The 25,857-nt window shown below is 35.8% G+C and overlaps 7 protein-coding genes across 7 annotated transcripts; 3 read left to right on the top strand and 4 right to left on the bottom strand.

Annotated features, from left to right (window-relative positions):
* Window positions 1–1,124: 1,124 nt before the first annotated feature.
* Window positions 1,125–1,754, top strand: MONOS_18066 (uncharacterized protein; the record flags this gene model as incomplete). Its single annotated transcript, XM_067871047.1, has 2 exons — window positions 1,125–1,209; window positions 1,297–1,754. 2 exons carry the CDS (start codon window positions 1,125–1,127, stop codon window positions 1,593–1,595), a joined length of 384 nt encoding a protein of 127 aa, XP_067721727.1. The 3' UTR covers window positions 1,596–1,754.
* A 10,544-nt stretch (window positions 1,755–12,298) lies between these two features.
* MONOS_16394 (uncharacterized protein) lies at window positions 12,299–12,511 on the bottom strand (the record flags this gene model as incomplete). Its single annotated transcript, XM_067869302.1, has 1 exon — window positions 12,299–12,511. The coding sequence occupies one exon, from the start codon at window positions 12,509–12,511 to the stop codon at window positions 12,299–12,301; it is 213 nt and encodes a 70-aa protein (XP_067721728.1).
* A 103-nt stretch (window positions 12,512–12,614) lies between these two features.
* On the bottom strand, window positions 12,615–13,049 carry MONOS_16393 (uncharacterized protein; the record flags this gene model as incomplete). Its single annotated transcript, XM_067869301.1, has 2 exons — window positions 12,615–12,786; window positions 12,850–13,049. The coding sequence occupies 2 exons, from the start codon at window positions 13,047–13,049 to the stop codon at window positions 12,615–12,617; spliced, it is 372 nt and encodes a 123-aa protein (XP_067721729.1).
* A 2,555-nt stretch (window positions 13,050–15,604) lies between these two features.
* Window positions 15,605–17,197, bottom strand: MONOS_16502 (uncharacterized protein; the record flags this gene model as incomplete). The annotated part of the gene is made up of 1 exon (XM_067869411.1): window positions 15,605–17,197. The coding sequence occupies one exon, from the start codon at window positions 17,195–17,197 to the stop codon at window positions 15,605–15,607; it is 1,593 nt and encodes a 530-aa protein (XP_067721730.1).
* A 2,031-nt stretch (window positions 17,198–19,228) lies between these two features.
* MONOS_16503 (uncharacterized protein) lies at window positions 19,229–20,979 on the bottom strand (the record flags this gene model as incomplete). Its single annotated transcript, XM_067869412.1, has 3 exons — window positions 19,229–19,589; window positions 20,004–20,203; window positions 20,812–20,979. The coding sequence occupies 3 exons, from the start codon at window positions 20,977–20,979 to the stop codon at window positions 19,241–19,243; spliced, it is 717 nt and encodes a 238-aa protein (XP_067721731.1). The 3' UTR covers window positions 19,229–19,240.
* A 752-nt stretch (window positions 20,980–21,731) lies between these two features.
* Window positions 21,732–22,482, top strand: MONOS_18067 (uncharacterized protein; the record flags this gene model as incomplete). Its single annotated transcript, XM_067871048.1, has 2 exons — window positions 21,732–21,881; window positions 22,210–22,482. The coding sequence occupies 2 exons, from the start codon at window positions 21,732–21,734 to the stop codon at window positions 22,480–22,482; spliced, it is 423 nt and encodes a 140-aa protein (XP_067721732.1).
* A 2,608-nt stretch (window positions 22,483–25,090) lies between these two features.
* On the top strand, window positions 25,091–25,629 carry MONOS_18068 (uncharacterized protein; the record flags this gene model as incomplete). The annotated part of the gene is made up of 3 exons (XM_067871049.1): window positions 25,091–25,173; window positions 25,243–25,283; window positions 25,364–25,629. The coding sequence occupies 3 exons, from the start codon at window positions 25,091–25,093 to the stop codon at window positions 25,627–25,629; spliced, it is 390 nt and encodes a 129-aa protein (XP_067721733.1).
* Window positions 25,630–25,857: the final 228 nt, after the last annotated feature.

The following is a 25,857-nucleotide window of genomic DNA, read 5'->3' on the forward strand; positions in this document are numbered from 1 at the left end:
AAGGGAGTTGGAAAGAAGAAAAGCAGAGAGGGAGGGGATTGAGATGGAATGGAAAGTTGGGTGAAGAAGACGAAAGGTGAGGAGAGGATGGTGTGGCTGGGCAAATGAAATGGGGTGAGGAGTGTTTGTGGGTGTGATGACTCCACGCTCAGCAAGGTTGTTGGCAATGTTGATGGTTGTGATGGATGCTGTGTGTTTTGGAGCAGAAAGGATGAGAGAAGCAGACAGAAGAAATGAGAGGGGATGGTGAGTGGCAGGCAGTTGTTGGAGGGGGGTGAGGATGAAGCTGAAGAAAGGATGCTGGATGGGCATATGGCTGATGGAGCAGATGTGTTTGTTGAGAGAGGTTGAGGGGCAGTTGTGTATTTGGAAGGGAGAAGAAAGAAGAGGGAGATGGAGAGCATATGGAGGGTGTGGATCTTGTTGGAACAAGAGAAGGAAGGTGAAGGAAAGGGAGGCATTTGAATTGTGATATGCATGAAGGGATTGAAAATGTCTTTCAAAATTCACAAAAAAATTATTTTGTAATTTTTCAGAGAGATTTCAAACACTTTATTTTCTGTTTATTTCTCATTCGCATTGTTGGTTTCTTTTTCGCTCAGTTCCACTCAAAACATATTTTTTATCTGTCTGTTCGTGTGGCATTCCCCTGTATGAAAAAATATAAGGGAATGAAGACACAATATTGCCTTTGGGAAGAAGCCAGGGCAAATGAATTCAATTGCAAATGCTGAGAAAATGGATTTGGGGGAGTCTGGACACACAGAAACCAGGGGGAATGGCATTTTTCTGTTTGATAAATATTAATAATAATATATTTACAATTACAAAAAAAATTCATTTTTCAAATTGATTGAGGAATTGGTTTATGCAATCAGATCAAATGAAAACAGAAAAAAGCGGAAAGCGTGTTGAGAGAAGTTTTGCAGCCTGAAGCAAACACGGTGCACGGCATCCTCTGAGGGATGTGATTCGATCCTTGGGGTGGTACGGGTGCTGAGCCTCTGGGGTGTCTGGGAAATGGGGCAGCGATTCATCTGTGTGAGGGCGATGCCTGTGCATGGAGCATGTTTGTGATGCCTCTTTCTATGCGCTGTGCCTGCAAAATGTTGTGAGTCAGCTATATGAGCGGGCTTGTGGGGCAGTCTGGTGCCGGTGGGTGGCGTTGTTTCCTTTCAGAATGTTATCTAATCTGCCAGGCTGGTGGAGGTGTGCCATTTTGTTTGCCTCACGAGTGAGCCGTTGACGTGTTGCACCTTTTTTATTTCTATTTTTCCGTATTTTATTTCTCAACAGGGCGCAGCTGGGGATGTTTCGCAACAGAAGAATTTTTCGATGATCCGGGTTCCTGGGTGGGTCAAAACAGCGGGGAAGGCGATGAGAGCAAAAGAAACAGCGATTGGGAGGGGTGCAGCGTGGAGACGAGGGATGCAGCAGAATTTTGTTTTTTCACCTCAAAGGCAGTTATTGGAAGCTGTGGCAGCGCCAGCGCAAATACGGATGATTTTATTGGACGCTCTCCTTCAGACCTGGGATTTGCCGTTATTTCAGCCAGCAAAAATGTTTCGACTCCAACTGCCCATCCGTCACACTGAACAGCATCGTTGAAATTGAAGAAAGAGAATTCGTCCCAATCACACTCACTGTCTTCCCTCTCCCAACAACAGAAATCTCCTTTTCCCAAACACTGATTGTTGTCCCTTCACTCACATGCCTCCCACTCAGCAACGTGATTGTCGAGCTCAGCTGCGCCATGCTTGACCCCACTGCATGCCCCACTGTCTTGCACGGTGCTGCCTCACTCATCCCACACAGATTGTTTGTGTCATCTCCACTCACCCCAACATACCGATCCTTCATCCCTTCCTTCAACCATCCCTTCTTTTCTGTATGCTGATATTGCCAAGTGCCTGATAAATAATAACGGCACACTCTTTTATCATCACTATTCGTTGTGTACGATTCATGGAATGGATTGTTCGATGAGAAGAGATTCTTATTATCTACAAAATACACATCGTGGCCATATGGAGTGGAAGCGTTGCAACTGCAATCATGGAAGAAGAAGAAATAGCAATAAATGTTGTCGCCTGGAGCTTCTGATTGATATGGCCTGAAATCCAATCCTCCGCCATATGACACTGCTGAGCACGAAATAAATTGGAGGCTCCTCATTTTGAATGCTGCTGGAACATTGTAACAGCACATCCCTCCACCACTTGAATATGTTAGAGAGCACGAAGTGAATGAGCACTCAAACACACAAGCACTCTCTCCATTGCCGCTTTCTGTTCCAATGCAGGAAGATCCAGAAATATTAAAATAATCGAGATAAAGTCCTCCTCCATCATATTTTGCAGAACATTTCTGAAATTCGCAACCACCGACCCTGACACATGACGAAATCGAATAAGCATACATCCCTCCTCCATAATAATTTTTTGCTGTACATGCATTGAATGAGTTGTTCTCGATCTTGATTGAATTAATTGTATGACACATAATTCCTCCTCCATAAGCATACGCATAACAATCATTGAACGAACAAAATTTCGCTGAAAGTGTTCCCGATGACAGACCGTATATGTAAATCGCCCCTCCATTTGAAGCACCATTACTGGTGGATGTCGATGTTCCATTTGCTTTTGACTCATTCCACTCGCACCAAGTGAATGAATTCGTCCCATTTTCTGTAATCTGTTGTCTCGCTGGCTTCGACGGATTCCCTTCACTCCCATTGACTACAACATTCTGAGACCGATAGCATCCAGCAAATGAGGTGTTCGAGGCAGCCAATGACTGAGATATTAGAAAAGACAAAAAGAGAGCGCGATGCAAGGGATATGATGGGCAATAGAAGAACGGATCTGAAAAAATGCAAAAAGAAGAGAAATGCGACTCGCCCGCCTTAAATGCCTTCTTCTTCTTCTTCTTCTTCTTCTTCTTCTTCTTCTTCTTCTTCTTCTTCTTCTTCTTCTTCTTCTTCTTCTTCTTCTTCTTCTTCTTCTTCTTCTTCTTCTTCTTCTTCTTCTTCTTCTTTATCTTCTTTATCTTCTTCTCTTTTTATTTTTATTTATTATTTTTATCATTGTTGTTGAATGAATTGTCATTTTTGTCAAGATTTTATTGTTAAAATAATAAGGCAGTTGATGTTGTTGAAACACATTGGTGGTATTTTTTAATTCTTTCAATTCAAGGCAAATTAGAGAGTTTCAAAAGCTAAATGCCAATGGCCAAGATACGTTCATTCTTTCCTTTGAAGGCACATTTGGAATCAAAATTATTGTTTTGCTTTTATTTATGTAACATGAAAGTGAATGAAATGATGAAGATATTTTTGATAAACAACAATCGTTTTTTTGTTCATTTGTGTTTTGTTTTTATTGAATTATGTGAAATGCGTATTGGTTGAATATTTGCAGCAACTCTACGTGAATAATTTTCATTGGCTCGTTTCATTTTCATTTGATACACCAAAAATAATTCTAATTCGAAAAAGAATAATTCAATTTCGAAAATGATTATTTCAATTTCGAAATTCATTAAAAACTGAAATTTTTAATTTTTCTCGAGAATGGATTTCAGAAAAGTTCAAGTTATTTTTTAACCAATCAAATTCTATTACTCATAGAAAACTGTTTTTTTTTTATTGCAACATTCAATAAATCAATTTTTTCAATTTTTTTTTTTCATTTTCGAAAATCATCACTCAAATAATAATAATTTAATAAAAATTTATTCTATTGAATAACCAAATAAAAATTTAAAAAATTTAATCACGATTATTGAATTATTTCTTCACAATAATGTGATTGTTTCATTGGCAAAATTTTGAATAATATCGGTTTTAAACATGAAAATGTATTTCTTTCCTTTTCAAATTAACTTCAATCAATAAATCTTCATTCAAAATGAAAGAAAATTTTTTTATGAAAATGCATCATTTTTCAAATATTGATAAACAAAATTTGCTGATGAGATAAAAATTTAAAGAATTTAAAACCCCAAACACAAGTTATTCACTCCACAAATCAAAAAAAATTACGTTTCGAAATTGAATTATTAATTTCCGAATTCGAATTATTAATTTTCGATTTTGAATTATTAATTCCGAAATCGAATTATTTTTTTTCGAATTTGAATTATTTTTTTTCGAATTTGAATTATTTTTGGTGTATTTTTTTAAAAAATTACATTAATTTATGAAATATTATTATTATTATTTAATATTCAATGTTTCCATAAAAAGGAAATAACTCTGAACACATTTGTCTTTTGTTTTTATATATTTTCGTAAAAGACAGTTATTTAAATAGCAACGGAACGTTTGTAACACTTGGCCAGAATATCGATTCTTCAGATAAATCTATTTTTCTTTTTTTTTCAATATTCAAACACTCTTAATTTTTCAGATGAGCATTTTCACCGTTTATTATTCAGAAGAAATACAAATGACATATTTTCATTAAAAAATGTTCTTTAGACATTCGGTTTGTCGAATGAATGTTTTAAACAAAATAGGATTCGATATTCAATTTCTTTTCTCTTGAAGTGAAAGATAATTTGAAATTTGATTTTCTTGTAAATTAACAATTTTTTATTTTTTCAACAAAATCTATTGACACTTCACATGATAAAACTGTTATTGTCCATGTTGATGATATATTTATTCAGAATTGATTTCTCACCTCTTGTCTTATTTGTTTGTTTGTTTGTTTGTTTCTTCAGTAATTTGATTGTCAAAAATCCAGTCTCTTTCAAATTATTATTGATCGTTTATCGTTGTCATCATTATCATTTGTTGATTTGAGATTTGGGTGATTCCTTTTTGACATCACACTTTTTCTATCATAAGAATTCGTTTCGATAAATCAATTTGAAGAGCATGAAGATGAAACCAAGCAGAACTATTGATGAGTTTTTATTTGTTTTCAGATTGTTGTCTTTCAGTTATTTTCAATGATTCAATAACTGATCATTTCAATCCACTGAACATTTCATTGCAATCTGTTAGACCCAATGATAGAATGTTGGTTATTATTGGAGAACAGAATTTTCATTTTTGATTTCAAAAATACTCACCCATTTTCAAGAGTTAATCTCAAAACACAAATTCATTTTGACTTTTGTTTTGAAATTTGATGAGAATCATCAACTATTTTGTATTCTTGTTTGCACCATGTTTCAACAGTTTTTTTTTCTTTATGAATGAACTGAAACATCTTTTTCAAAAAGAAAAATGTTCTTTTAAATATTTTCTAGATTGATCATTTAAATAAATTTTGAAACCATCTGAGTAGAAAACATATTTCATTTATTTTTTATGAAGAATTTTTTCATATATTGTCACAATAATTCTATGATACGCTTTTTGATGAACTTTCATTTGCATTGGTTAAAAATAAAACACATGTGAAATTTCGAGTGATGTTAATCGTTATTTCATATAAGTTTTTTTTTAATGAAATCAATATTCAAAAAAAAAATAAATGAAATATGTTTTCTACTCAGATGGTTTCAAAATTTATTTAAATGATCAATCTAGAAAATATTTAAAAGAACATTTTTCTTTTTGAAAAAGATGTTTCAGTTCATTCATAAAGAAAAAAAAACTGTTGAAACATGGTGCAAACAAGAATACAAAATAGTTGATGATTCTCATCAAATTTCAAAACAAAAGTCAAAATGAATTTGTGTTTTGAGATTAACTCTTGAAAATGGGTGAGTATTTTTGAAATCAAAAATGAAAATTCTGTTCTCCAATAATAACCAACATTCTATCATTGGGTCTAACAGATTGCAATGAAATGTTCAGTGGATTGAAATGATCAGTTATTGAATCATTGAAAATAACTGAAAGACAACAATCTGAAAACAAATAAAAACTCATCAATAGTTCTGCTTGGTTTCATCTTCATGCTCTTCAAATTGATTTATCGAAACGAATTCTTATGATAGAAAAAGTGTGATGTCAAAAAGGAATCACCCAAATCTCAAATCAACAAATGATAATGATGACAACGATAAACGATCAATAATAATTTGAAAGAGACTGGATTTTTGACAATCAAATTACTGAAGAAACAAACAAACAAACAAACAAATAAGACAAGAGGTGAGAAATCAATTCTGAATAAATATATCATCAACATGGACAATAACAGTTTTATCATGTGAAGTGTCAATAGATTTTGTTGAAAAAATAAAAAATTGTTAATTTACAAGAAAATCAAATTTCAAATTATCTTTCACTTCAAGAGAAAAGAAATTGAATATCGAATCCTATTTTGTTTAAAACATTCATTCGACAAACCGAATGTCTAAAGAACATTTTTTAATGAAAATATGTCATTTGTATTTCTTCTGAATAATAAACGGTGAAAATGCTCATCTGAAAAATTAAGAGTGTTTGAATATTGAAAAAAAAAGAAAAATAGATTTATCTGAAGAATCGATATTCTGGCCAAGTGTTACAAACGTTCCGTTGCTATTTAAATAACTGTCTTTTACGAAAATATATAAAAACAAAAGACAAATGTGTTCAGAGTTATTTCCTTTTTATGGAAACATTGAATATTAAATAATAATAATAATATTTCATAAATTAATGTAATTTTTTAAAAAAATACACCAAAAATAATTCAAATTCGAAAAAAAATAATTCAAATTCGAAAAAAAATAATTCGATTTCGGAATTAATAATTCAAAATCGAAAATTAATAATTCGAATTCGGAAATTAATAATTCAATTTCGAAACGTAATTTTTTTTGATTTGTGGAGTGAATAACTTGTGTTTGGGGTTTTAAATTCTTTAAATTTTTATCTCATCAGCAAATTTTGTTTATCAATATTTGAAAAATGATGCATTTTCATAAAAAAATTTTCTTTCATTTTGAATGAAGATTTATTGATTGAAGTTAATTTGAAAAGGAAAGAAATACATTTTCATGTTTAAAACCGATATTATTCAAAATTTTGCCAATGAAACAATCACATTATTGTGAAGAAATAATTCAATAATCGTGATTAAATTTTTTAAATTTTTATTTGGTTATTCAATAGAATAAATTTTTATTAAATTATTATTATTTGAGTGATGATTTTCGAAAATGAAAAAAAAAAATTGAAAAAATTGATTTATTGAATGTTGCAATAAAAAAAAAACAGTTTTCTATGAGTAATAGAATTTGATTGGTTAAAAAATAACTTGAACTTTTCTGAAATCCATTCTCGAGAAAAATTAAAAATTTCAGTTTTTAATGAATTTCGAAATTGAAATAATCATTTTCGAAATTGAATTATTCTTTTTCGAATTAGAATTATTTTTGGTGTATCAAATGAAAATGAAACGAGCCAATGAAAATTATTCACGTAGAGTTGCTGCAAATATTCAACCAATACGCATTTCACATAATTCAATAAAAACAAAACACAAATGAACAAAAAAACGATTGTTGTTTATCAAAAATATCTTCATCATTTCATTCACTTTCATGTTACATAAATAAAAGCAAAACAATAATTTTGATTCCAAATGTGCCTTCAAAGGAAAGAATGAACGTATCTTGGCCATTGGCATTTAGCTTTTGAAACTCTCTAATTTGCCTTGAATTGAAAGAATTAAAAAATACCACCAATGTGTTTCAACAACATCAACTGCCTTATTATTTTAACAATAAAATCTTGACAAAAATGACAATTCATTCAACAACAATGATAAAAATAATAAATAAAAATAAAAAGAGAAGAAGATAAAGAAGATAAAGAAGAAGAAGAAGAAGAAGAAGAAGAAGAAGAAGAAGAAGAAGAAGAAGAAGAAGAAGAAGAAGAAGAAGAAGAAGAAGAAGAAGAAGAAGAAGAAGAAGAAGAAGAAGAAGAAGAAGAAGAAGAAGAAGAAGAAGAAGAAGAAGAAGAAGAAGAAGAAGAAGAAGAAGAAGAAGAAGAAGAAGAAGAAGAAGAAGGCATTTAAGGCGGGCGAGTCGCATTTCTCTTCTTTTTGCATTTTTTCAGATCCGTTCTTCTATTGCCCATCATATCCCTTGCATCGCGCTCTCTTTTTGTCTTTTCTAATATCTCAGTCATTGGCTGCCTCGAACACCTCATTTGCTGGATGCTATCGGTCTCAGAATGTTGTAGTCAATGGGAGTGAAGGGAATCCGTCGAAGCCAGCGAGACAACAGATTACAGAAAATGGGACGAATTCATTCACTTGGTGCGAGTGGAATGAGTCAAAAGCAAATGGAACATCGACATCCACCAGTAATGGTGCTTCAAATGGAGGGGCGATTTACATATACGGTCTGTCATCGGGAACACTTTCAGCGAAATTTTGTTCGTTCAATGATTGTTATGCGTATGCTTATGGAGGAGGAATTATGTGTCATACAATTAATTCAATCAAGATCGAGAACAACTCATTCAATGCATGTACAGCAAAAAATTATTATGGAGGAGGGATGTATGCTTATTCGATTTCGTCATGTGTCAGGGTCGGTGGTTGCGAATTTCAGAAATGTTCTGCAAAATATGATGGAGGAGGACTTTATCTCGATTATTTTAATATTTCTGGATCTTCCTGCATTGGAACAGAAAGCGGCAATGGAGAGAGTGCTTGTGTGTTTGAGTGCTCATTCACTTCGTGCTCTCTAACATATTCAAGTGGTGGAGGGATGTGCTGTTACAATGTTCCAGCAGCATTCAAAATGAGGAGCCTCCAATTTATTTCGTGCTCAGCAGTGTCATATGGCGGAGGATTGGATTTCAGGCCATATCAATCAGAAGCTCCAGGCGACAACATTTATTGCTATTTCTTCTTCTTCCATGATTGCAGTTGCAACGCTTCCACTCCATATGGCCACGATGTGTATTTTGTAGATAATAAGAATCTCTTCTCATCGAACAATCCATTCCATGAATCGTACACAACGAATAGTGATGATAAAAGAGTGTGCCGTTATTATTTATCAGGCACTTGGCAATATCAGCATACAGAAAAGAAGGGATGGTTGAAGGAAGGGATGAAGGATCGGTATGTTGGGGTGAGTGGAGATGACACAAACAATCTGTGTGGGATGAGCGAGTCTGCACCTTGCAAGACGGTGGGGCATGCAGTGAGTTCGAGCATGGCGCAGCTGAGCTCGACAATCACGTTGCTGAGTGGGAGGCATGCGAGTGAAGGTGCAACGATCAGTGTTGGGGAAAAGAAAATTTCAGTTGTTGGGAAAGGGAAGACAGTGAGTGTGATTGGGACGAGTGCGCTTTCTTCGCCTGCAACTACTCTGTTTAGCATATCATCTGGCCAACTGGAGGTGGGGCATGTGGGGATCGACCACAACGCGACAAGAAGCTCATCGCCGAGTGTGTTTGTGGTGTCTGTGGGGAGCGGGACTCTTTCACTGGAGGATGTTTTGATCAACTCTTCGACATCAGGAGGGAGTGGAATGACGAAGTGCGTGTTTGAAGTGGAGCTGAGGCAGCTGAAAACGATTGATGTGGAGATAGAAAATATGAAAGTGAGCCAACTTCTGTTTGTCGAACCATCATCAGTAGGATTGGCATTGGGAGAAAATTATTTATTGTTTATTTTGTTTTGACTGCATAACGCGCTGACTGAAGAGAGAGAGAAAATAGAAATTCTGAGATTAACTTTTTTATTATCTTTTTTGTTGAAATGACAAGCAATAAAAAATTATTTTATTAATCAAGAATGCGTAAACTTTACGAATTAGATTATTTTTTTATGAATATGATTTGTTGTAAAACTTTTGTAGAAGCATATAAAACGGAATAAATTAAAAAAAAAATGATAAAATTATTAATTATGAATGAATACAAATATCTGTTTTTTAACAAATTATTCCAAAAAATGATATATTTTCGAGCGTTCTGCACATTAATTATTCTGAGTTTATGAAAATAACAGAAACATCGAAAAAGTTATAATTATTAAAAAAAAAAAAAGAATTTATCAACAATCACGATTTATCAGTCACTTTAGATTTCAATGACAATAAAATTATCATAGATTTATAAATGAGTTGCTTTTGTTTTCTGATAATTGTGAATGATGAACACCACAGATAATCTTGTTTCAATGAGTGTATTATTGTGAAGTTATTTAATATATTCAAACTCTGAAAAACAAATTATTTTCATTTTTTATAAAAAAAATAATTTAAAAGATAAGAGAAGAAATTGTGTCAAATCATTTACAGGGATCTGTATAATTTTTATAATATTGTTCAAATAGAAATTTGTTCACAAATGGGTGATTATTCTTGAAATCAAACAATTTATCTGGGAGTGATATTTTCCATTATTTGCTTTTCAATGAAATTATTTGTGTTGAATTGAAATTGACACAAAGAATGGTGATGAACAATAAATGTGATGTTTTCTCCTTTCAGAGAGTCAATTGATGTTGTTTTCCAAAAATCATTAAAAATCTGAATTGATTGACAGAACGTGTCTGATCTCAAAAAATAGAATAACTTTGAGTGGCATAATCATCAAAACAATGAATCATTGTTGGAATGGTTTCTATAATTTATCTTTTGAAAAAGACATTTCATCTTGAAACACTCATCTCTTGCTCATTTCTCAATGATTATTAGTTGTTGAGTCTTTTCATCTCAAACAAATATTTAGAAATATTTTTCTTCTTGATCCGTATTCCTTCTTTTCAGATGACTCAACTTTTGTTCAAAAAGCGGTGAATTGGGAAAGAATTGGAATGACAAACTGAAGGGGAAAGAGGGATGAGCATTATTCTTTTTGAAAAGAAACAAATATCCACTTAAATTTATAAAATGGGAGAAAATTTTAGAAAAATCACCACAGATCAAAAAAAAGATACCATTATAATTTTATTCAAAATAATTTCTTCCTTCAAAATACTTCAAGTTACATTTTTCGATGAATAAATTTTCATTTGAATCCACCATGATTATGTTTGAAAACCGATATAAAAATGAAATTTTTGTTACATTTTTTGATCAAAATAAATTCTGTTTTTATTGAAACAAACGAATGCAAGAAGATATTGATTTTTGAAGAAAACCTGCTCATCGAATTTTCAAAGGACAGAGTGCTTTTCCAAAGAACTGCAATTAAAGTGTGTTTCTATTGATTCAAATTACTTATTTTTTGCATTTTGTTTATTTCAGATGGTTTGATTTATTTATCTTTGAACATTTGTCTTTATCATTAATTTTTATTGCATAAAAACAAACTTTAGTGATGAATTCAAGCATTTTCCACCAAAAATCTGCAAAGCAAACATGAAAATTTACAAAAACAATCAACTTGAAAGTTCGAATTAATCATCATCTTCTTCCTTTTCCTCATCGTCAATTTTTTATGAATGGAGTTGGCGGAGATTATTTGAGTGGTAGCAGAATTGGGTTTTGGCTATTTATTTTGTTTGAGAAAGCAGAAGATAAGCGAAGACGAGAAAGATGAATTTTGTTGGCAGAAAGGAACGATATTTGGAGGAGAAGAAGAAAATCAGTGAAGAATGATCATCATTAAAAGAATAGGTTTGCCTTTTTTTATTACGATTTTTCATATATTTTATTTTTTTTTTTATGAAACGAGGATTTTTTTTAACGAGTGTTCAATGCCAATGAATGAACAAGGAATATGGAAAGAAAGCATATTTGGCGCCTTTAAGAAATCTGGAGATAATAATTGGAGGGCGTTTGCTGGAACGAGAAGGAACAAAAATTGAAGCGTATAGAAGAGAAGGCCTTTGATGGTTCTGGAAGACATATACGACGAATCTTGTTAAAAGCAAAAAGAGAGAGCAGAAAAATTGATGATGCAGCAGAAGAAGAAATTTGGCAAATGATTGAGAAGAAGCAGACCTTTTTAAGAAATATGAATGAAAGAGATAATTTGAATGAAAAGGAAGAAAAAAATGAAAAATGAAAATAGAAATTTGAGGGATGTTTGAAGAAGAGCAAAGAGAAAAAAGATAAAGAAAGAAAAAGAAGATGAATACAAAAAAGATGACAGCTGTGATGGAAATGACAATGCTTACATAAATGAACGTGGAGAAATCAAAGAAACAATTTCGCTCAATGCACACTCAATGTTCAGCAGCATGCTGTTGAAAACAATCTCTTTCAGATTGAACCAATTTTAGCTACACAAAAGAACATGACATAGATAAAACTATGCAAGATATCGGCTTCTTCCTCTCTCTCTATTCCAAACAATCGCCTTGTGAAGTTTCATTTCTGACTGCCCGTTACTCAGCGGAAATTTGAAATGAATGGCCCCTTCCACCTCGTTCATTCACAGCTGCAGTCCTACCAACTCCGCAGCCAGCCTCACTTTTTTGAACAGCGCCAGCCACCTTTCTTTCTTCCTCATCTCCAACTGCACCGCATCCACCCGCCTTTTCACCCCTGCCTCCGCTGACGTCTGCGAAAGCACAAGCACCTGCTCATCCAGCTCCTTCACCTGAACAACCAGCCACTCCACCTTCTCTTCACACGACTCCTTCATTATCTTCTGCTCCTGCTTCTTTTTTAAGCAAGCTCCATCTGCTGGTTAACAATAACCTTCCTGAAAAGCACCTTCTGCACGCTTGTAGTCTGCTCCTGCATTATTACAGCGAAGTCAACATCGTTTCCCACTTCATTTTGCTAATCTTCTGCAGTTCAATTGCATCTGCTCTTCCACCACCGCAAACACTCTTTCCCTCGCCGATGTTTGCTCCTCCCACAACATTCACCTTGTCCCCAACTATCACAACAACCTCATTTCCATTGATGTCCTGCCTAAGCATAAAAGCACTGCCATTACAGATTTTCGCTGCAAACTTCTCCTACACATTTTCACACAGACCCTGCAGCAGAATTACTGAAACAGAAGACTGAACCTCCCCACCTCCCGCAGATGACAACGAAGAAGGCGTGGCAAGCGATGCCCCTGCCCCTGACCCTGCTCCCTCGCTGTCCTCACTCACCACTCCGCCCTGCTGCGTCCGCCGCTTCTTCTCCTTCTCAATGCCCACATCAATCAGCTCCGCCTTCTCCTTCATCGTTGACAGCTTCTCATACAGCTCTTTCAACACTGCGTTGCACTTGTTGCTTTGCTTCAAAATCTTCTTCTTCTTTATCCGGACTATTTAATCTCACTCATACAGCTGCTCGACCAGCCAGCTCATTCCCTTCGCACAATAAAACTTCATCATCCATCCTCACCCACTCTTTTTCCAGCCACTTCCCCATAATCTCTCACGCTTCGCATGCTGCAACACCCCGTCTGTCAATTTGTTGTTTTGTTTCACCACGTCATGCCTCAACAGCCTATGTCGAGGCACAAACAGCGTTTTTGCAGACGAGGGAAAAGAAGCATCATTCAGACTGAAGATCGAAGTGAAATCGTTCTCATCAACTGTTTTAAAAATCCATGTGATTCTTCGTCACTGCGGATAGCGACGTCTTATCTACGAAATCGGATCCACCATCTGAATTAAAAGCATATCCCGCCAAATATCATTTCACTCGTGTGCGTGCACACCTATGCGGCAGATCATTTCTATTCTCAATAAAACCACGTTATTACTGTTGCTCTCAACTCAATAGTTTGTTTCAATTTGCATTCATTCCTTCAAATTCAAACATCATAATTATTAAGTTCCTTACAGAATCCTAATTTTATCTTTACCAAATTAATAACACTGGAATGATCAATGAATTTGAATTGTTGATTCAACACAAAAATAAAAATGAACTAAGTATTTCAATTATTAAAAATATAACTGTTTTGCTTTTATATACGTTGATCATTAATTGTTTTTCATTAAATGTGCAAATTAGTTCTTTCCAAATCATTATTTTGTATTTTAGGATTCAGTGAAAGTGAAAATGTTGATTAATTGTTAAATCAAACATTTTAAAATATCCGAATATAAAGCTTAATGAAAATTAATTCATTTGCAAAATAAGATTTTATTGATAATTATTGTTATAACTCAAATAAAACATTAGTGAAACTTGCTTTATTGCAAAGGTTACAAAGTAAAATTAAAGATAAACTCATAACAGTTTTATTTCTTCAAATAACACAAATAAACATCAATTATTGAAATATATATATGATGTCAATAATAAAAATTGTTTTAAGAAAAATTTCAAACGCTTATGTTTGAAAAAAATGAGTGAATAAATTCAAAGAGAAATAATTACGGTAAACGAAAATTTTCTTTGTTTTTTTGTGGGATTGATCAGGCTAAAAAAAAGTGACTTTTCAAAAATTTTCACCCAAATGTGAAATGATAATTTTTAATATTCATTGTTTCAAACTATTCAAATATCACAATTAATCAGCAAAAATATTCTATTATTCCACATATGAAAATGATTTCATAACACATTTTCAAAATAGAAATGAACATTTGTTTCTTTTCAAAAAGAATAATGCTCATCCCTCTTTCCCCTTCAGTTTGTCATTCCAATTCTTTCCCAATTCACCGCTTTTTGAACAAAAGTTGAGTCATCTGAAAAGAAGGAATACGGATCAAGAAGAAAAATATTTCTAAATATTTGTTTGAGATGAAAAGACTCAACAACTAATAATCATTGAGAAATGAGCAAGAGATGAGTGTTTCAAGATGAAATGTCTTTTTCAAAAGATAAATTATAGAAACCATTCCAACAATGATTCATTGTTTTGATGATTATGCCACTCAAAGTTATTCTATTTTTTGAGATCAGACACGTTCTGTCAATCAATTCAGATTTTTAATGATTTTTGGAAAACAACATCAATTGACTCTCTGAAAGGAGAAAACATCACATTTATTGTTCATCACCATTCTTTGTGTCAATTTCAATTCAACACAAATAATTTCATTGAAAAGCAAATAATGGAAAATATCACTCCCAGATAAATTGTTTGATTTCAAGAATAATCACCCATTTGTGAACAAATTTCTATTTGAACAATATTATAAAAATTATACAGATCCCTGTAAATGATTTGACACAATTTCTTCTCTTATCTTTTAAATTATTTTTTTTATAAAAAATGAAAATAATTTGTTTTTCAGAGTTTGAATATATTAAATAACTTCACAATAATACACTCATTGAAACAAGATTATCTGTGGTGTTCATCATTCACAATTATCAGAAAACAAAAGCAACTCATTTATAAATCTATGATAATTTTATTGTCATTGAAATCTAAAGTGACTGATAAATCGTGATTGTTGATAAATTCTTTTTTTTTTTTTAATAATTATAACTTTTTCGATGTTTCTGTTATTTTCATAAACTCAGAATAATTAATGTGCAGAACGCTCGAAAATATATCATTTTTTGGAATAATTTGTTAAAAAACAGATATTTGTATTCATTCATAATTAATAATTTTATCATTTTTTTTTTTTAATTTATTCCGTTTTATATGCTTCTACAAAAGTTTTACAACAAATCATATTCATAAAAAAATAATCTAATTCGTAAAGTTTACGCATTCTTGATTAATAAAATAATTTTTTATTGCTTGTCATTTCAACAAAAAAGATAATAAAAAAGTTAATCTCAGAATTTCTATTTTCTCTCTCTCTTCAGTCAGCGCGTTATGCAGTCAAAACAAAATAAACAATAAATAATTTTCTCCCAATGCCAATCCTACTGATGATGGTTCGACAAACAGAAGTTGGCTCACTTTCATATTTTCTATCTCCACATCAATCGTTTTCAGCTGCCTCAGCTCCACTTCAAACACGCACTTCGTCATTCCACTCCCTCCTGATGTCGAAGAGTTGATCAAAACATCCTCCAGTGAAAGAGTCCCGCTCCCCACAGACACCACAAACACACTCGGCGATGAGCTTCTTGTCGCGTTGTGGTCGATCCCCACATGCCCCACCTCCAGTTGGCCAGATGATATGCTAAACAGAGTAGTTGCAGGCGAAGAAAGCGCACTCGTCCCAATCACACTCACTGTCTTTCCTCTCCCCACAATTGATATCTTCTTTTCCCCAACAATGATTGTCGCCCCTTCACTCACATGCTTCCCATCCAGCAACGTGATTGTCGAGCTCAGCTGCGCCATGCTCGAACTCACTGCATGCCCCACCGTCTTGCAAGGTGCAGACTCGCTCATCCCACACAAATTGTTTGTGTCATTTCCACCCACCCCAACAAATCTATCCTTCATCCCTTCCTTCAGCCAGTCCTTCTTTTCTGTGTGCTGATATTGCCAACCGCCCGAATAATATTCATAGCACACTCTCTTCTCATTGCTATTCGTTGTATATGATTCATAAAAAGGGTTGTTTGATGAAAAGAGATTGTAATAATCTGAAAAATACACATCGTGGCCATATGGAGTGGAGGCGTTGCAACTACAATTGTGGAAGAAGAAGAAATAGCAATAAAGGTTGTTGCTTGGAGCTGTTTGTTGGTTTGGATAAAATCTCATCCCTCCGCCATATGACACTGCTGAGCACGAAATAAACTGGAGGCTCCTCATTTTGAATGCTGCTGGAACATTGTAACAATACATCCCTCCACCATTCGAATTTGTTATGGAGCATGAAGTGAATAAACACTCAAACACACAAGCGCTTTCCCCGTTCCCACTTTCTGTTCCAATACATGAAGATCCAGAAACCTTAAAAGTGTAAAGATAAAGGCCTCCTCCACATTCTTTTGCTGTGCATTTCTGGAACTCGCACCCACTGATCCTGACGCACGAAGTAATGTCATATGCATGAATTCCTCCTCCACGATAATTTTTTGCTGTACATGCATTGAATGAATTGTTCTCAATATTTATTGAACTGATCGAACGGCACATAATTCCTCCCCCAGCATAATATGCATAGCAATCATTGAACGAACAAAATTTCACTGAAAGTGTTCCTGATGACAAGCCATACATGAAAATAGCTCCACCATTTGAAGTTCCATTACTAATGGATGTCGATGTTCCATTTGCTTTTGACCCATTCCACACACACCAAGTGAATGAATTCGTCCCATTGTCTGCTATCTGCTGTCTCCCTGGTTTCGATGGATTCCCCTCGCTCCCGCTGATTGCGACATTCCCTGATCGATAGCATCCGACAAACGAGGTATTCGAGGCATCCAGGGATGATGAAGGGCTGTTGAGCGAGGGAACAATGCCCCCATCATACACATCCCACACCGATGAAAACTCACACCCACTCATCAGAAACGAGGTTTGACTCAGCCCTTCACCCAGATGTGTTGTTTTCGATGGATTTGTGGAGATGTTGAAGAAGGTCAGTTTGGAAAGAGATACAAGGCGTGTCAGGGGAGGTGCCAGAAATGGGGCTGAAGACACACAAAAAGATGAGAAATTCGACTCACTCACCAATACACTCCCACCTCCTTCACTTTCTTCTCTTTTTTCTTCTCTTCCTTCACTTCCTCTTCCTTCACCTCTCTCCCACTTCTCGTCTGCACCATCCCTCTCAATACAATTTTCATCAAAAACTCAAATTATTCTACAACCCTTTCCCTCCCTCTTTCTGCTGCATATGTTATGAATCTCATAAAAAAAATATAACAGACCTTCGCTGCCAATTCCTTTTTATAACTATGATCCTATAAAGCTCTTTCCCAAGCTGATTCTGCTGATTGACCTTCACTTTCTATCATTTGATGTTGTTCTGCTTTTCCTCGCTGTTTTTGGAAGATGCGCGCAAAATACTTTATTTCAAGAAAATAAAAAGAAAAATCAATAAATCATATTAAAAATAGGTCAAATAATATCACCAATAAAAATATCATACCTTTGTTTTCCTTTTCTCTTGCCAACTTTTCTCAAAGAATCGCTGCATTCCTTGCTTCCTCATCCCTTCCATCATCTCCAACAAAAACAAAACATACTGCAATCTCCATCCATAAAGATGCTCTTTTTGATAGTGTTCTTGAGGATATTCCCATCTCCTTTTTTGAATAATTCTTTGTTGAACTGACTTTCCTCTATTTTTCTCCAAAATCTCTTTTCTCTTTTTTCTTCTTCATGTCCTCCCTCAATTCATATCACCATCTCATTCCCTTCTTTCTGCTCTTCTTCCAATGCTCCAAAAAAAAAATATTCATTCTTCCAATCCCTCTTGTTTTCCTTCTTCATCTCTTTTTCTTTTCCCTATCTTCTGCTCCAACTTCCGCTTCTTCTTCTTCTTCTCGGGTTTTTGTCATATTTCTTCTTCTGCTGTGTCATCAATTTTTCTGTTCTCTCTTTTTTTAGTTTTTACAAGATTCATCGCAAATACCTTCCAAAAACATTCATGAAAATCATCTTCATTTCATTTTCTCTGGTTTATCCCATTCATCATCCTCCAATTGTTATGTCCCGATTTCTTCAAATACATCCATTATCTTCTCTTTCCATGCTCCATTCACACATCCCTTTTGATTGTTCTTCCAAAACTTCTAATATGATAATAACGACAAGAACACATGAAATAAAACAATATTATGAAATACAAAAAAGATAAAATATCAAAGAAAAATATAAATAAAAAAATAAGATATCACACAAAAGATGAAATGCCAAATACCTTTTCCCTTTCCCAATCATCTGCTGCATCATCATCATCTTCTTCTTCTTCTGCTTCTGCTTCTGCTGCTGCTGCTTCAATAAATTATTCATTGAGCATATGCCATTCACCCATCTCATCAATCTTCTGCTCTCTCTTCTGTCTCTTCCCCTCCTTCTTTCCAAAATGTCTTGTAAATCTCGCAAATCCCTTCTTTTCCCATTCATTCTTTTGTTTCTCCTCCACCTCATTTCTCATTACTTCCCTTCATTTATTATATCCTTATTTCTTTTAATGCATCCAACATCCTCTCTTTCCATGTTCCATGCTCATTCATTGGCATTGAACATTCTTGCAAAAATCCTAATTTCTTTTAAAAAATAATATTTGAAAAATCATAATTTAAAAAAATATAAATACACACCGTTATAATGATCATTCTTCACCGACTTCATTCTCCTCCCCCAAATAATGCTCCATTCTGCCTATAAATTCCATCTTTCCAGCCTTCGCTTCCCTTCTGCTTCCTTTAAAAAATTAGTCAAAGCCCAACTTTTCATTATTCTTTCGCTCAAATAACTCAACCAGCTCCATTCTATAAAAAAAAAACTGGTATAGAAGAATATTCCATCTGATTAACACGTCTCACCCCTTTTCTCTGCATTGCCTTCTTCTTCTCCACATTTCCCCTCAAAGCAACAACATCACATCACCACACCCATATCCCAGTCCATCCATTCTCCCTCTCCACAAAAACCAAACAACTCTGCCCACAATCCACCTTCTCCAACTTTCATAACAAACGATTGCAAAATCCCTTCTCCTTCACTTCCAACATCCCCTTCTCCAAATATCCTTTTCCCAATCAAAAATATAAATGCCTCCAATATTTTGCCTCTTTCTATTGCTAGACACTCTCTCATGGTAAACCCCTCATCTCGCTCCATCCCTGTCGCACCCCTGTCTCCACACCCCCAATGCAAAGCGCCAACACTGATGTTCCTTCTTCCTGCCTTCCTCCGCCTCAGCTTCCATCCCTTGCCCCGCAATCGCCTGGCGCGGCCAAAGGGTCCATCCAATAATTTATATAAAAATATAAAAAATTTTCTTTCATTTTTCTTCTTCTTCATCCCATCTTCCCTCTCTAATTATGCACACACTCACAAAAACTCTTCTTCTTGTTCCACCTCACATGAACCCCCTCTCTATCAGTGCATGAGAAAAAATAATATCCCTTTTCCATTTCTTCTCCATTTCCAATCCATCTCTAATCCTCCCCTCCAATAAGCATATTCCATTCACTCCACCCTTCTTATCTTCCCTCTCACCCCACCTCCTCCACATCAAATTCCATTTCTCCAGCAATAAACACGACATCCACGCCTTCCCAATGACAAAAATCGAAAAAACAATCTCTCAGCGCTTCATCCCAATCTATCCCCCACACATCCATTTTGCCTCTTAAACCTCACAAAAATACCTCTTTCTCCCCCAAAAAACATCCTTTTGTCGTTCCTTTCCCCTTCAAGACATCCTGCTTTCCCCTCAAAAAGCATATCTTCTCTCCAAACTCCATAAACCCATCCTCCCTCTCTTCTGACTTGTCCATATGCCCATTCAGCCACAATAAATCCAGTTGGGCTTTCTTTTCTTTTATCATCCCAAATCTGTCGTGAGCACAATCAAATAGAATCTTATGACAGAAGATTTGACTTGGCCACACGAAGAATGAAAGGCTTGCATTCAAAAAAGGTGGCAGATGGAGCAGATGAGTTGAATACAGCCCTGAAGCAGAATGAAGACAAAAGCAATATCATTTTTGAAGGAAGAGAGTGTCATTCATTTTTGGTTGTTGGAAATGATGATGATGATGATGATGAATGGTTTTGTCAAAATAACTGGAAATGGGGTGAATGAAATGAACTTTATTGTTTGTGTGTGTTCGTTGAAGAATTTCAATATTAATGTTATTCTTCTCTTTTGCTGCCTGTCTGGGTGTGATGATGTTGTCTGAAATGGACAAAGGAGGTGTTTGTTTGCTGAGAGGAGGAAGAATGAAAGAGACGAGAGAGCTCAATGAATCAGAGTTTCGAGGGCAATGGCGCTGGAGAAGGGCAGGACAATCGCCTGTTTGTGAAAAAAGACTAAACAAAAAGGAGTTTATATGGAGAAGAAGAAGTGGAAGGAGGAGTAGAAGAAGAAGAAGAAGATGATGATGATGATGATGATGAAATTGCAGCAATCGTTTTATCAGCCCCATTTCCCTCTCTCAAACCACTCCCATTCTTGTCTCTCTTTCTGCTGTCTGCAATCGAGTCGAGCCAAACGGAGCCATAGGCAACACCTCCTCTTCGATCTCATACGTCCTCATAAACAGCATCTCATCCCTCTTTTCGCTTCTGTGTATTTCCGGAAACAGCTGGCCACACAACTGCAATGGCATTGTTTTGCATGTGCGAATCATCAGCAGCTTCTCGCAATGCGCCTGCGCATTCATCTTGCTGTTCTCCAAACCTTGCAGCTGCTTTGCCACCTGCTTGAACATCAGCATATGCTTCATTAGCTTCTCTCTCTCTTTCTCTTTCTCTATCTCTCTCTTTCCCCTTCAAATTCCTTCTTGCTCTGTTGTGATTGTTCTCTGCAATGCGCAAAATCATCTCGAATGCCAGTCAAATCTGCTCGCTTCCTCCTCCAGCTTCCCACCCCTCGCTCGGCCTCATGTTTCTTTCCCTCCTCTTTCCCTTTCAAAATAGCACAACCCACAGTGGAACAGAAAGGTTGTGCAGTTGATGCTGTTTCAAAACCTTTCTGCCGTTGACAGAGCACTTCGTCCATCGCTCGACACAGATGAAACATTCGAAATGGACAAGGGAGTGCAACAGGTGGCTGAACAGGCAGAGCAAGATGATGTTGTTTCCAAAGAGCAGCAACGATTGTTTGTTGCAACTCTCTTTCTTTGATAAGGCTCAAAGCCGAGCTCGATGGTTGAAATGCGTTCAGCTTGAGGACTATTATGAAGGAAAAGTTAGAACCTTGTTTGGGATTGGAAATGTCCCAGAAAAAAGAAAAAGAAAAAGAAAAAGAAAAAAAGGAGCTGCCAATGCTGAAGTGAAAGAAAGAAAAAAAGACGAAGAGGAAGTGAGTGTTCTCGAGGAGTAATCGCTGCATATTGTTCTTGCGCATCCTCAGTGCGTAATGCTATTTGACTGGAGTGAATGTTGGACAGGGAGGCTGCATCATCCTTCGTCCATGACTGTGATTCATTTTCTGGTGGCAGGTTGCACACAACATGAGAGAATTGATCCAAAGTCAGTTGAGGCAGTGATGGCACAGCAGGGTGATATGGTGTGCTTCACATTGAAAAAAGGGAAGTCTGCTTGAGAAGAAGAAAAAGACGGTGAAGAAGTGATGTTGTTGGAAGAAGAAGAAAACGAGAAGAGGAAGAAGAATAAGAAGGAGGAGAAGAAGAGGAAGAGGAAAAAAAAAGGAGAAGAGGAAAAAGAGGAATTAACAGCATCAATAGAATTATAGTCTTCAGAGAATCATTTCAAAACGAAATTCGTCGTTTCTCTCTTGGCATGCTCTGACACAAAGTCAAAAACGGCAAACAGGCTGTTTCACACAGATGACAACCAGCCAGAAATATTCTTCGTTTGACAATTGTTTCGAGAAGGAGAAGACTCAGCAGCAGGACAATGCGGATCAAATGCATTTGACGTTTCGACTGAAGAGGAAGCAGAAAATGGAGGAGGATGAATTCATGGTGCGGGGAAAAGAAGGTGAAGACAAAGAAGAAGACGAAGAAAAACAAAAATTTGTTGCATTCGACAAAGAAGAAACACTTGCAGAACGTGATGAAGGTGATGAAGGCGGAGAAGAAAAGGAAGAAAAGGAAGATGAAGAAGATAACGATAAAGAAGGAAATAAAATTATTTCATTTGCTTAGGTCGTGGAAAGAAAAACATGACGAAAATGAAGAAGAGAGAAAAGCAGATAAAGAAAGTGAAGAGGATGAAGAAGAAGGTGATGAAGGTGACGAAGGCGATGAAGCTTATAATCAAAAATGAGGAGAAAAATACACATATTCAAATCATTTGGAGGTGTATACGAAAACATGATGGGGATGAGACAGATAAGGCTGATGAAAACAATGAGGCTGAAGAAGAAGGGGGAGAATAGACGAAAAAGCAGAAGAAGACAATGAAGAAGATGAAGTCGATGAAGAAAATGAAGACGATGCTATCGAAATCTCATATGAAGGATAATTTTTGTTGGAAGATATCCTGAATATAACAACTTTGCTCTATGCCCCATCTGCAAACCCTTCGATGACACAATGCCAAAGGCGATAGCAAAATAACTCAAAGTCCATTTTGTCTGTAATTTTCCTCCAGCTGCCTGTATTACGCCAAACTGTCTGTTTTTCTCGTATTTTCGCCTCTCAAGCCAAGCAATGAAAAGCAGTTCCATCGCTCCCCCAGGTCTATAAAGTCAATGTCTTTCCATTCTTATCCCAAGAAAGGCACCTTGCTCTGCTCCAACTGCCTCCAATGTCCCTTTTCAGTCATTTGCCACAATCTCCCCAACAAAATTTTTCTGAAAATGTCCTCACCTTCTTCAAAAAAAAAAAAAAACGCTCCCTTTTCATTGAATTTGGTTATTCTTCCTTTTTGCCTTGAATATCTTCCAACCCCCTTGATTTTTGCTCCATCAAAATTCATTCTTCATCGCATTTCTGTACGTCGCGCATGTTGAGTCCATAAAAAGTTGCATAAACATTTATGATAAAATATATTCAGGCTCTAATAATATATTTGTAAGATAACATTTGGTTCGCTTCCTCGCTGTTCTGCTCTGCATGGAATAAATTGTCCATTTTAAATAATTTGCCTGAATCAAGACTTTGGAGAGGATACGGATGGAAATATCTTCACAACATATAGAACAATAAAAATTACATACATTGAAAATTCTTCATTTCCATCGAAAATGTCGCATCCTCGCAGCATTCCATCAATCAAAATGAACAATTTCAGTTTCCCTCAAAATAAAACTGTTGCTGGCTCACCTGCCATATCACTTAAAAAAATAATTCACTCATCCCAGCTGGAATGTTTGACGTCTTGATTTCTCATTCTGTTGTGCAGTTTTTTTATCATTTAACTTCATTTGATCATTTTCCATAACAGATTGGAGAGATTGATGAATGAACGATGGCTCAATTTGAAGTATTTTGGTTGAAAGGGCAGAGGCTGGAAGAGAAATGGGGACAGGGGATTGTTTGTGGGGCAGCTCAACAACCTTGCCAATTCTTGCTGTTTGAGTGCCAAATGAGCAGAAAAGATGAGAATTTTAGTCTTTCTTTCTGAAGTTTGGTGCTCGTGATGAGCATGAGATAATAAGAGGGAGAAAATATCGACAATGTATTTATTTATCATTCAGCACCTGGATTGCTTCATATCCTTCTTTTCTCCTGAATAAATGGTTTTTTTTTAATAAAGGGAAGGAAAAGGAAAGACAATGCCAAATCTTGTTCTTGTCATGTTTCATCCTTGTTGCACTTTTGAACAATTCTTTCAATCTTCTCATGTTGGACAACGTCTGGGACCATCTTTCAACTTCATTGTGAAATCCAACATAGATACAAATGGATAATTTTCATTTATCCTAATTTTCTCTTTCCCTCGTGAGTCATATTCTCTTTCCATGTTCTCAAACGTTTTTTCTTCTTCTTCATATTCGCCAACACTCGATCTGGGAAATTGGATCAACATCCCTCAACATCCTAAAAGACAGAACAATATGATTTTCTTGTGTTAGAAAGGCATTTGTCTTCGACTGAAATGCCATTTGATTACCACTTGGAGCGTCTCTTTTTCAGCCATTCTTCATCGCCATCCCCTGTTTCGATTTGTTATCTTCATCAACATTATTTAGAAAATCCATCTGAGCCCAGTGTGTGAATCAATCAATCAGAAGAAACAAGGATTGTTTATCCGTCTTTGATTTTTTGCTTGTGGAAGGAAATATGACAAAGCGCTTGGTTTTTGAATTGGAGTCATCAAGGCCAGAAACGCAAGCACTTTGGCGATCATCAGTGTTATGAGTTCATGGAAAGGGAAGTGAAAAAGAAAGAATGCAAAAGGTTAGAAATGAGAAGAGGAATAATTTTGAATCTGTTTGTGAATGAAGCCTTGCATGAAGCAAAAGGAAAGACAACAAGATGGACATTTTTTGATTGGGATTGTCAAAAAAGTTCTGTGAACTGAGCAAGGATTGAATTATCAATTGGTGTGTCTGAGTGAATTTTGAGCAGGATGCACATTCTTTGGCCATCTCATAAGTTTCAATTCATATGTGTTCCATATCGAATGAGTGATGGTTTTTTTAAACTGTATTTGAGGATATGGAAAGATGAATTTTTTGATAGAAACGGTGGGGCTGGTTCATGCAGTTTGTTTTCTTTTGCAATCAGACATCTGGGAAAACGAGAAGGATGCATTTGTGGAGAATGGAGTAGTTAGTGATTTTTGAGAGGTTGGTGGAGGAATGAGATGTCTCGTTCAGAACGAGTTGGGAGAAGGGAGCAGAGGGAAATGAAGGTGAAAGAGCAAGGTGGAATGGTGGATGAAACTCAGTTTGTGAGGGGAAGAGAAAGAAGTGAAAATTGCTTAATAAATCCTTTTTTTATATGAGTTATTGCCAGCCTTGTGGTGTGGCTGCTCATCAACGATCACGTTGGAAAATGTGTGCGGAGGAGGTTGCATTGCCTTTGGCATTCCCTTTTGATATTTGTGTTTTTTGGGGAATGTGTGTCTGTGAATGAGCAAAAAGAGGGGGGCTGGATGTTGTTGGGAGTGATGGAGATGTGTTGCTTTGCAATGAGGAAGAAGAAGAGGAAGAGGAAGGCGATGGAAGGGGCAGTTGGCAGTCTGCTTCGAGAAGTCTTTGGAAGGGAGTTGGAAAGAAGAAAAGCAGAGAGGCAGGGATTGAGATGGAATGGAAAGGGAGAAGGAGGAGGAAGAAGGAAGGTGAAGAGGAAGATGGTGTGGCTGGGCAAATGAAATGGGGTGAGGAGTGTTTGTGGGTGTGATGATTCCACGCTCAGCAAGGTTGTTGGCAATGTTGATGGAGGCGACAGATGCTGTGTGTTTCGGATCCGAAAGGATGGGGAAATGCAGACAGAAAAAATGAGAGAGGATGGTGAGTGGCAGGCAGTTGTTGGAGGGGGGTGAGGATGAAGCGGAGGAAAGGATGCTGGATGGGCATATGCCCCATGGAGCAGATGTGTTTGTTGAGTGAGGTTGAGGGGCAGTTGTAT

This window comes from Monocercomonoides exilis, assembly GCF_001643675.1.
Source record: "Monocercomonoides exilis strain PA203 chromosome Unknown scaffold45-810774, whole genome shotgun sequence".
NCBI classification, from domain to species: domain Eukaryota; phylum Preaxostyla; order Oxymonadida; family Polymastigidae; genus Monocercomonoides; species Monocercomonoides exilis.